General features: G+C 50.6%; 1 protein-coding gene across 1 annotated transcript in view; it reads left to right on the forward strand.

Moving 5' to 3' along the window:
* The first annotated feature begins 381 nt into the window (after positions 1-381).
* Positions 382-11,573, forward strand: part of SCN11A (sodium voltage-gated channel alpha subunit 11) — a 75,639-nt gene continuing 64,447 nt past the window's right edge. The window contains exons 1-2 of the mRNA XM_084754902.1: positions 382-507; positions 5,519-5,792. Of these exons, the coding sequence (XP_084611028.1) occupies positions 5,526-5,792 (267 nt within the window). The 5' untranslated portion in view covers positions 382-507; positions 5,519-5,525. The remainder of the gene's footprint in view (positions 508-5,518; positions 5,793-11,573) is intronic.

Raw genomic sequence — 11,573 nt, forward strand, 5'->3', positions numbered from 1 at the left:
AAGTCTGGATGATGGTACAGATAGCACAAGGAAAAGAAAGAGGGGGTGAGGACGCTGCATGGACACCTCGCAAGGGACAACATGTTATGTGGTCTCAACAGCCAGGCCTCAGGTGGCTCACATAGGCTTAGGTGGCCACAGGTGAGCCCAAGGCAGAGCACAGTGTGGCTTCTCAGAGAGAATTTCCTGTCTTCCCTCACGCTCTTGGATGAAGCTAAGGAGAAAAACCAACCTGTTGTTTTATTAATGATGCTTTCTGCAGAGTTAGATTAAGCACTGATTAAAGGCAAGATGTGAGTACCCTCCCAGTCACTTCTCTGGTTGCAGGGCTTCCTTCAGGGCTCTTTAAAATCACTTTGGCTCTCTTCCCGCTAGCTCACTCGCTGCTGTCCTCCTGGAGCTCCACCCAGCTTCCCAGCTGCCCCTCCCGGAGCTCCACCCCACTGCCAAGAGCAGAATCTCTGGAGCCACCAAACTGTGCCTTGCGCCTCCTTACCAGGAAGACAGGTAAGCCACACGGGCTGGGGCTACCCCAATCCTCTGACTTTTCGAGCTGGGGTTTGTCACGAGAGAGCTTCCTTGTTTGTGTCAGGCTGGATAGCAAGCCGCTTTGTAACCATATCCCACTGTAGTCAGAGGCGCAGACCACTAGAAGATGTATGGTTAGGTGGCAGAGCTCATCAGCTGCTTCTCAGAGGGCCTGGGGAACAGGCAACAGGAGGGGCTGGCTGCCCTGCACTGATGGGTGCTCGTCACCCTGGGGGCTTGAGGTCAACAGTTGGTGTTTTCTAGACAAGGTATGCTGAAACCTTATCTACACCCGAGACTCTGGTACAAATCTCCTAAATATATTTTGGGCTTACTGGGGACACTTAATCAGAAAATATTGTGTGGGTTTGCTGTTGTTGAAGAGCTAACCATGTGGTTGGTTTGGCCAGGGATCACTGTGTGAACATTGGCTCATGCTTGCTTGCTCCCTGGTTTCCTTATGGAATCTATTAATTAATGGGGAGATGATATTCTTTTTTGTCATAATCTACATTAATAAACATGGCTTAGGGGTCACCAAAGTTAAGAATTTGGTGGGCCTACCATCCAATGTAGATAAGGAGGCGGCTTGGATGGTGGATGGGTGAAGGTGAGCTGGTAGGGGCAGTGGGATGCTTGTGACAAGCATGCAAACAGGGAGGAGGTTCTGGGAGGCATGTCACACACAGTGATGGAGCCATAAGCCTTGCTCAGCCCTGCTGGAGGCTGCGTGGCTTTCTCCCCTTGATTGCGTCCCCCTGCCCTCCTTGGGGATGAACAAGTAGGTTGACTTGTAGGGCACTGAGAGCTTGAGACCTGGAAAGTGGTTTGATTGGGCTAGAGGGAAGTTCTTTACAACTTGGGTATAGGACCATAGGCAAGGGTTGATTTCTCTAAGCTCTGATGCCTTCAGCTGTCAAATTGCGTTGTTTGACTACTGCCTGCCTTCTGGATGTTCAGAACTGATCTCTGGAGGGCTTGGCCTACAGCGCTTATTGACTGATGATGTCAGTGTGACCTGTGGCCTTCTGTAAGGACAGGATCCCCTCCTAAGTGTGCTTGGCGGGGCGTTGCAGACCTCTCATGGTTTTCTGATCATTTCTCCCACTGGTTGGGGTGAAGTGTGAGGTTCTAACCAGACAGTTGCCTAGAGTGAAAAGGAAGGCAATCTACTTGTTGGAAGCCATCCTCTGAGATGGAGTAAGGATATTTACCTTATGAGATGGTTTCTAGAATGAATTGAGTTGATGCATATCACACACACACACACACACACACACACAGAGTTTTACCTGGAACAGAATAAGCACTATTAAATGTTAAATGGTTCTATGGCTGTTACAGTGTTTGTAATGTAGGGCCCAGGGAGAAGATGACCACGTACAATTGCGTGCAAGTGACAATGACTTGAGCAAGTAAAACATGAGCATGAGAAAGGGACTGAAGGGAAATACGCCAGCTCATGAGCCCTGCATGTGCTCAGTGTCTGTGGCTTGTGGGGGATCATTTCCTTTTTTGTGTCTTCTAAATGTTATTGGATGAATGGCTTTACTAACAACAGTAAACAGGTGGCACGTTCAAACTGGGCTGTTTGAGACTGTTTTATTAAAGGGACTTTGTAAAAAGGTGCAGGCAGGTCTCAGTGACAGAAATGGGCGATAGTGCAGTTCTTCCCCCTGGTAAAGATGGGGGCTACAACACCCCATATTGGAAGGGGTGAGGGAAGGCAGGCAGGACTACATGGGGAAACACGCAGACTGCAGCCTACCCAGTGTGGCGGGTAGCCAGGGCCAGGAAGAGAGGCGAGGAGGCCATTCCTACCCCTCCCCCACTCCTCTCAGGGTTGCTAGTGAGTGCTTTCACTGTCTAGGCACAATCCGAGCACGAGGGACCCCCAGCTGTGAGCTAAGTTTGGATCACCTCATGGTGCAGAGCGGGGCTAAGAGGACGAAGGATGTGCTGGTGGTGCATCAAAGGTGACCGGCACAGTGGGTCACACGACTTTGATAAACTTTACAAATGGAGGCCCTGTGCAGGCCCCAGTGCCTTCACGCTGTGACTCCCACAGCCCTGTCTCTGCCTGGTGAACTAACTTCAGCTCTTCAGAGCCACCTTCGTCCCTGTCTGCAGCCTCACCATTACCAATTCAGTGCTGACTTCGGACCACTGATGTTTGAACTCCCAGTTTCTTCATTTATCAAGCGTTAAGTAGAAGCCACTTAATTGTCCGTTAGTGATTACGGAACGCAGTTTACTGACAGTTACTTCTCCACCTCCTCCCGTTCTTCCTGTTTTGTCCTTTGCATTTTTCTGCTTATTTATTGTTTAATGCTTTTTGTTAGTGCATGTTGACTGCACCAAACAGTGGGTGTCGCTGTGCTACTTTCTTATGTCCCCTAGTAACCTTGATCCTGCTCATTACTTCTCCCTTATTCTCCCCTCACTCCTTTCTTCCTCCTCCTCAATAACCCTCCTTTTATGTGTCTCTCCCCTGCCCAGGTTCACAGATGAGAGAAAAAAATGTAATACTTGTCTGAGTCTGGCTTTTCTCAGTGAACATGGTAGTCTCCAGCTCAACCTGCCTTGCTGCCGCCAGCATGTTTTCATTCTTCTTTGTTGTTGAGCAGCACACATATGTTTCACGTAAACATATGCTTGCTCATCGCTGAGCTTTGGGGTGGATTCCACAAGCCGGATATTGTGAGTGGTGTCCCAGTAGCTGCTGGATGCTGCCTTTGAGTTGTTAGGGTGTAAAATTGGGAGTGTTGTACATGGTCCATATGGTAGTTCTCTTTTCACTGGCGCCTCCACACTCATTTCCATAGTGACTTAACCAATTTCTGTTCCCACCTGCAGTGTGTAAGGTTTGATTTCCCTGTCTCCTCAACAGCCTTTGTTTTTGTTTTGTTTGTTTGTTTGTTTGGTTTTTTTTGGTTTTTCGAAACAGGGTTTCTCTTTGTAGCCTTGACTGTCCTGGACTTACTTTGTAGACCAGGCTGGCCTCGAACTCACAGAGATCCACCTGCCTCTGCCTCCCGAGTGCTGGGATTAAAGGTGTGCACCACTGCCTGACTGATTTTGTTTTTAATGCTAGGCCATCTAATTGGGGCAAGATAAGATACCTCTCTTTCTCACCTATTTCTGTCTGTCCCTCTGTCTCTCTGTCTTTCTGTGTTTGTCTGTATGTCTGTCAGTCTGTCTCTGCCTGTCTCTGTCCACCCCACATCCTCCAGCTGCGGATTAAATCTAGGGCATCATACCTGCTAGGCAAACACCCCACCACGGAGGTGCGTGTCTAGCCTTAGATGGAATTCCAGTGTGCCTTTGATTGACATTTCCTTGGTGGTTAAAGATAGTGAACATGGTCCATCTATTGGTTACGTGTACCCACCCGTGCTTTTGAGAGTCGACTGTTATCCTTCACCTTTCTTGACGGCGTTGCTTATTCACATGGTGTTTGGCTGCTTTATGTGTGCTGCGTGTTGCTCCTGTGCTGGATGAACGGCTGCGAACCATTGCTTCCCAACCCGTGGGCTATTTGCCTGCTCGCCCTGTCTGTTTCCCATTGTTATACAGACACTTTTCAGTTGGACTGTCATTCCCAGTGGTCAGTTCTGGCTACTACTTTCTGAGCCACTGGTGTCCCCACACCCTGGTGTGGAAGTTAATCAGAGGACACCTTAGGAGGTTGCTTCTCTCATTCCACCGTATGGCTCCAGGGGAGTGAACTCAGATGACCTGCGTTGGTGGGAGGCAGCACTTTCCCCCACTCGGCCATCTCCCCAAACCTCATGTCCCTTCTTTTGGGCAACTAGTGCACTATCAATCAATATAAGCTATGTTAGATTGCTAGCACACTTCTTTTTCTGTGAGTCTCATAAGAGTGTGGCGTTATAGCAGGCCAAACAGATAGACCATGGGCAGTGTGCTTCGCTGTCTTTAGCTACAGCTCTGTGTTGGCGTTGGTCTGGTGTTCTATGTATTCAAACACTGAATTCTGGGTCCTGAGATCTGGTTGCAGACCTGACAAGGGCATTGTCACATACATGGAGCAATTATCTCTGATTGGTTTAAAAAAAAAAAAAAGAAGCTGGGCAGCCCATATCTGGGTGAGCGAGGACAGAAGGCAGATTTTGGGGTCCCACGTAGGGACCACGAGGGAGAGGAGAAGGAAAAAGAGGTGGAGAAAGGATTTGTGATTAACACCTGACCCAATGGATCAGAAACAGCCCAGGCAAGACTGATAATGGCAAGTAACTCAGGGCACCTGGATGGGAAATAGCTTAAAGCTTGTTAATAAATCTTAGAAGTCTCTGTATCATTTATTTAGAAGCTAGAATGGGTGAATAGAAAAAGTGCCACCCCACATACACCAAATATAAGTTACTGTTACAGTTATGGTCTCAGCAGCAATGTATATTTCAAAGGAGTATTGTTGTGACCTATGCTGCGGACTCTGACAGGTGCCAGGCCCACTGTCTTTTGTGTTTTCTCTCTGCTACTGCTGTAGGCATAGGTCTCCTGACCTTCATACATACTTAGAGTCTGGTCATATATATATATATATATATATATATATATATATATATATATATATATATATATATATATATATATGGCTTTTGGTTCCCCCATTCTTTTAAAGTATTGGGTGAAGGTGACCGTGTGTCCAGATGCCAACTCTTGAGGCTGAAGAGATGGTTCAGTAGTTAAAGGCACTTGCCGCTTTCCCAGAGGACCAGCTTAAAACACACAGGACACATTCTACAACATGGAAGCATATAGAACATAGAGTCTGTCTGTCCCGCCTATCCATTCTGTGCCCCACGTTTCTACTGTACACACGTGGTGGCCCTTTGTAGACTACCCCACAGACAGCATCTATTTCTGTAGACCTCCAGGACACTATCCCTTGAGAGTGAGTCCAGGACAATTTGAGTTGTGTCCCCACCCTGAAAGCTATGCTTCTGTCACACATCTCTGTCCCAAGGGTGAAGATGGAGGACAGGTACTACCCAGTGATCTTCCCAGATGAGCGGAATTTCCGCCCCTTTACTTCTGACTCTTTGGCCGCAATAGAGAAGCGGATCGCCATCCACAAGGAGAAGAAGAAGTCCAAAGACAAGGCAGCCACTGAGCCCCAGCCTCGGCCTCAGCTTGACCTAAAGGCCTCCAGGAAGTTACCTAAGCTTTATGGTGACATTCCCCGCGGGCTGATAGCAAAGCCCCTGGAAGACCTGGACCCATTCTACAGAGACCATAAGGTACTCCCACATGAAGGTGCCGGGGAGGGGGGGGCCCACACTGTGCCCACAGCTATACGTCTGGTTCTGCAAATCCAATCTTGGGGTCTGTGGGAGGCAGGCAGCACCCTCTTCTCCTTTGCTGTCACCCCTGTCTTTGTAACTCTGAGTCACCTTGGGCTCTTACCTGCTTCTCTAATTTGTGTGCTGGGAAGGAAATGAGGCCAACTCAGCAGAAAGGTTATAAGGTCAACATCTCCCCCCCTCCAAAAAAAAACCACATTCGAAAAGAGCGTGGCAGCCAGGGACGGGCACTCAGGCCACTGCTTGAGACTGGCTTTGCGACTGCAGAAAAATGGCCACCCAGATCCTCACTTCCTGTCTCTAGAGTGGGAACAAATGTCTGACCTCCCTACCCAAGGCGAGACATGCTGTGAAGCGCTTTATGAACTGTAAATCATACTGACAGCACTGTGAAGGGATGCCCATTCAGCCGGAGGGACGTCTTAGAGAACATCGGAGCATGGGCTTTCCGGGCTGGGAAGTGAGACAAACGAAGGTCAAACTGATAATTGATATAAAGTAGGTGCTCAATCAATGACTGTTAAGTCCATGTTAATCAAGTGGCCACATGCAAATTGTGTGTAACCTTCACACAAGCGTGTGGAAGCCACCATGATTTATCTACTACAGATAATTCTGCTTTTAAATTTCTTACATTTATTTACTTACTATTTTGTGTATGTGCACACACACACACACACACACACATATATATGTATATATCTCCATCCACACATACATATGCCAGAGCACGTGTGTGGAGGTCAGATGACAATATTTTGGGAGTTGGTTCTTTCTACATATGCACCCTGAGATCAAACTCAGGGTGTCAGGCTTGGCCAGTGTCTTACCTGCTTAGCCACCTCACCATCCCCATATGTAATTCTTCTTTTTATTTATGTGCATGAGTGTTTTGTCTGCATGTGTGTCTATATATCATGTATGTGCAGTGCCCGTGGAGGCCAGAGGAGGGGATGAGAACGCCTCAAACTGGAACTATACGTGGTTGTGAGATGCGATGTGGGTGCTGGGAATTGAACCCAGGTCCTCCGGGTCCTCCGGGTCCTTTGGGTCCTCCGGAATACTAGCAAACGTTTTAAACCACTGAGCCATCCCTCCAGCCCTCTTAGATGTAATTCTTGCTGAAAATTCTAGAATGACTTCAGGATGAGGAAGTCTGATTTCTGGGCTTTCTTTGGCTCCATGAAAGCCTGGGCTGTGAGGCCATATCCCTTTGAGAGGATTTCCCCTTCTAAAGGCTCAGAAGACCCTCCTGTCATCATATGTGTGGTTCAGCAGAGGACGGAAAGCCTACCTCGTCAGACCAAGGAAATGTTTAGTATAATGACTGTGGTGCTAAGAGCAGCTTTTGCTGAGACTAATGGAAACGTGACCTCTCAAAGAGAAGGTGCCTGGGTGCATGCCCTTTGTCTTACTTAGGTCTTACTCATGCTGTGAAGAGACACCATGACCGTGGCAACTCTTATAAAGGAAAATATTTAATTAGGGCTGGCTTACAGTTTCAGAGGTTTAGTCCATTTATTGTCAGGGCAGGAAACATGGCTGCATACAGGCAGACATGCTGCTGGAGGAGCCGAGAGCCCTACAACTTGGTCTTCAGGAAGCAGAGAGACTGTGTGCTCCATTGGGTGTAGCTTGCGCATGGGAGACCTCAGGTCCCACCCCCACAGTGACATACTTCCTCCAACAAGCCACACCTTCTCCAACAAGGCTTCATCTCCCAATAGTGCCACTCCTTATGAGAAAAGCATTCAAACACACCAGTCTATGGGGACCATTCCTAGTCAAACCACCACGCCCTTTAAATGGGAAGACCAGAGTTGCCAGACCAAATGGGGATGGCCCATTAGAGGTGACTGGGAGTATATCTGGAAGGGACAGAGAGATGAAGGAGAAACAAACAAACAAACAGAAAACTGTTCTTCATTTCCCCTTTTACTATGCTCCAGAACCCCAAGCCCTTCTCAGAGGCACGGTTGTCAGAGGGGAGTCGGCTGTGAGAGTTCTGTCTGCCCCAGAGCTGGGAAGGAAGCTCACAGGACTGGCAACAGCTCTGTGAGCTGAAAGCTCCTGGAGGGCAGGCTCTGGTTTGGGGCCACCACTTCTTAGCTGGGCTCATCCTCCACATTGGAAGGCGAGATACATGTTTTGAGCCCTGCGCACCTATGATCTCATGGGCTATGTGTGCTCAACATTGAAATGAGAGCACTCTACCTTACAGACAAGGAAGCTAAGTGTATAAGGTAAAGCGCCAGACCTCATCTCAAGAGTTCCTTGATTCTTAGCCACTTAGCCACCCCCTCCCCCGACTCCCACCTTTAGAGGCTCCTACAGAGGAAAGAGGTGGAGATGTGTCAGCAAGCAGGTAGGATGAGCTGGTCCCCATTCTTCTAGTCAATAAAGCCTTGTTGAGTGTTGTTAAATATATCACTAGCTGAAACATTTAAAGCAGTAACAGGAAGTGCCAGCAGAGCCACAGTGTACAGGAGCAGAACTGTACTGTTCTCCCTGGGGTGACCATCCTCCCTCTATCATGGGGTGACTGTCCTCCTCCTGTATTCAGGGGTGACCGTCTTCCCCTGTCATTGGAAGTGACCATCTGCCCTCTGTAATGGGAGAGATTAATCTCCCTGTGTTATTAGGGGTGACCAACCTCAAAGGGAAGGTCACTCTCTGCCCTGAAATGATCCGTTTACTGAAAGGAAGGGCACAGAGCCCTTCTCACAAGTCTTGGACTCATAGGCTCCTAGCACTGAAAGAGCCCCATGGCTCCTTATATATTGTTGTATGAGGTAAGACAGATAGACAGACAGACACTCTAGCTATACTTTCCCTTGCAGGCAGATGGCTTCCAGGTCAGTGTGTCCAGGAACTCACTGATGGGCAAGAGGTGGCTAGAAAGTCTGTTATAGAGCCGGTGCTCCACTGCTCTTCTAGCTTTGGCCATGGGCATCGTGGTCTGTCCTTCTTACCTGAGACCATGCTAGACCATAAGGTCAAGTGGCCTTTCCCTTAATACTAGAGGAGCAGGATTGGACAGGAATGGCTCTGGCTCCGTGACTGTCGGCCACAGAACAACTAGGAAAGCAGATCCACTGCTAAGTGGAAAAGGGAGTGGCAGATGGCAGAAGCTCGTGAGCGATAAGCAGCTGTCCAGGGCCCCTTTGCTACTGGGGCCAAGGGGCACATGTCAGGAAGAGCTGGGCACAGAGTGTGTGCTGGCTACTTCTTTGTCAACTTGACACAGCCAGGGTCATGTGGGAGGAGGACAAATTAGTTGAGAAAAATGCCTCCATCCAATTGGCTTGTGGCAAATACGGGGCATTTTCTTGACTAATGATTGACGTGGAGGGGACACAGCTTACAGTGGGAGGTGGCATCCCTGGGTTGATGGTCCTGGGTGCTATAAGAAAGCAGACTGAGCAAGCCATGGGGAGCAAGCTAGCAAATAGCATTCCTCCATGGCCTCTGCTTCAGTTCCTGCCTCCAGGTTCCTGCCTGGAGCTCCTGCCTGGAGTCTGCCTTCCCATCATGATGGATTGTGATCGGGATGTGTGAGCCAGCCACATAAACCCTTTACTCCCAAGTTGCTTTTGGTAATGAGCTTTATCATAGCCACAGAAAGGAAACTAAGATACCTCACTGGGATTTTTAGAGGTGGGAACTCCTCATCTGACAGGTCTGTCCTGTGTCTAGCATCTGTGGACCTACCTCCTAAGGGTTGGTAGAACACTGATCGCTCACAGGTGGCAAAACCTCCATGCATAGGGCCAGTACTTGTTTTGAGCCCTGCACCCCTATGTGTGCTCAGCTGTGATGTGAGAGCACTCCACCTTACAGGCCTCAGGTAAGGGTCACGGATAGATTTGCCTTGTTTGTGTCAGGGGATGAGAGTGAAGGCCTTTGTATGTTGGTTACTCTCTGTAGAGTTGTGATCAAACACCTGGCATGAAACAAGCTAGTGGAGGAAAGGCTCATTTTGATTTACACCTTGAGGGACTACAGTCTGTGAGGCTGGGAGTGTGAGGCGGCTGGTGTGTGAGGCGCTGGTGTGTGAGGTGGCTGGTGTGTGAGGTGGCTGGAGTGTGAGGCGGCTGGAGTGTGAGGCAGCTGGTGTGTGAGGCAGCTGGTGTGTGAGGCGCTGGAGTGTGAGGCGGCTGGTGTGTGAGGCGGCTGGGGTGTGAGGCGGCTGGAGTGTGAGGCGGCTGGTGTGTGAGGTGGCTGGAGTGTGAGGCGGCTGGGGTGTGAGGCGGCTGGTGTGTGAGGCAGCTGGTGTGTGAGGTGGCTGGTGTGTGAGGGGCTGGTGAGGCGGCTGGTGTGTGAGGTGGCTGGTGTGTGAGGTGGCTGGAGTGTGAGGCGGCTGGAGTGTGAGGCGGCTGGAGTGTGAGGTGGCTGGAGTGTGAGGCAGCTGGAGTGTGAGGTGGCTGCTGTGTGAGGGGCTGGAGTGTGAGGCAGCTGGTGTGTGAGGCGGCTGGAGTGTGAGGTGACTGGAGTGTGAGGTGGCTGGTGTGTGAGGCGGCTGGAGTGTGAGGGGCTGGTGAGGTGGCTGGAGTGTGAGGCAGCTGGTGTGTGAGGTGGCTGCTGTGTGAGGGGCTGGAGTGTGAGGCAGCTGGTGTGTGAGGCGGCTGGAGTGTGAGGTGGCTGGAGTGTGAGGCGGCTGGAGTGTGAGGGGCTGGTGAGGTGGCTGGAGTGTGAGGCGGCTGGTGTGTGAGGCGGCTGGAGTGTGAGGCGGCTGGTGTGTGAGGTGGCTGCTGTGTGAGGGGCTGGAGTGTGAGGCAGCTGGTGTGTGAGGCGGCTGGAGTGTGAGGTGGCTGGAGTGTGAGGCGGCTGGAGTGTGAGGCGGCTGGAGTGTGAGGGGCTGGTGAGGCGGCTGGTGTGTGAGGCGGCTGGTGTGTGAGGGGGCTGGTGAGGCGGCTGGTGTGTGAGGCAGCTGGTGTGTGAGGCGGCTGGAGTGTGAGGCGGCTGGAGTGTGAGGCGGCTGGAGTGTGAGGCGGCTGGAGTGTGAGGCGGCTGGAGTGTGAGGCGGCTGGAGTGTGAGGTGGCTGGTGTGTGAGGCGGCTGGAGTGTGAGGTGGCTGGAGTGTGAGGTGGCTGGAGTGTGAGGTGGCTGGTGTGTGAGGCGGCTGGAGTGTGAGGAGGCTGGAGTGTGAGGAGGCTGGAGTGTGAGGCGGCTGGAGTGTGAGGTGGCTGGTGTGTGAGGTGGCTGGAGTGTGAGGCGGCTGGAGTGTGAGGCGGCTGGAGTGTGAGGTGGCTGGAGTTTGAGGGGCTGGTGTGTGAGGCGGCTGGTGTGTGAGGCGGCTGGTGTGTGAGGTGGCTGGTGTGTGAGGTGGCTGGAGTGTGAGGTGGCTGGAGTGTGAGGTCGCTGGTCACATTGCATCCACAGTCAGGAAGCAGGGAGATAAATCCTGGTGCTCCGCTCACTTTCTCCGTTGTACTCAGTCAGGGTACCAGGCCACTGGATGGTGTCACCCTCATTTTGGGTGAGTAACCCCACCTTAGTTAGCACAGTGTAGATAGTCCCTCATAGATGTGCACAGAAACATGTGTCACACTTGATGACTTGCTTCCTGGGAAGGTTCTACATTTATTTGTTCAATCAATCAATCAATCAACCAACCAACCAACCAACCAACCAACCAACCAATCAGTGTGTGTGTGTGTGTGTGTGTGTGTGTGTGTGTGTGTGTGTGTGTGTATCTTAGCACATGTGGGTCCTCAG

The sequence above is a fragment of the Acomys minous genome (genome assembly GCF_964271855.1).
Source record: "Acomys minous genome assembly, chromosome: 13".
Taxonomy (NCBI): Eukaryota; Metazoa; Chordata; class Mammalia; order Rodentia; family Muridae; genus Acomys; species Acomys minous.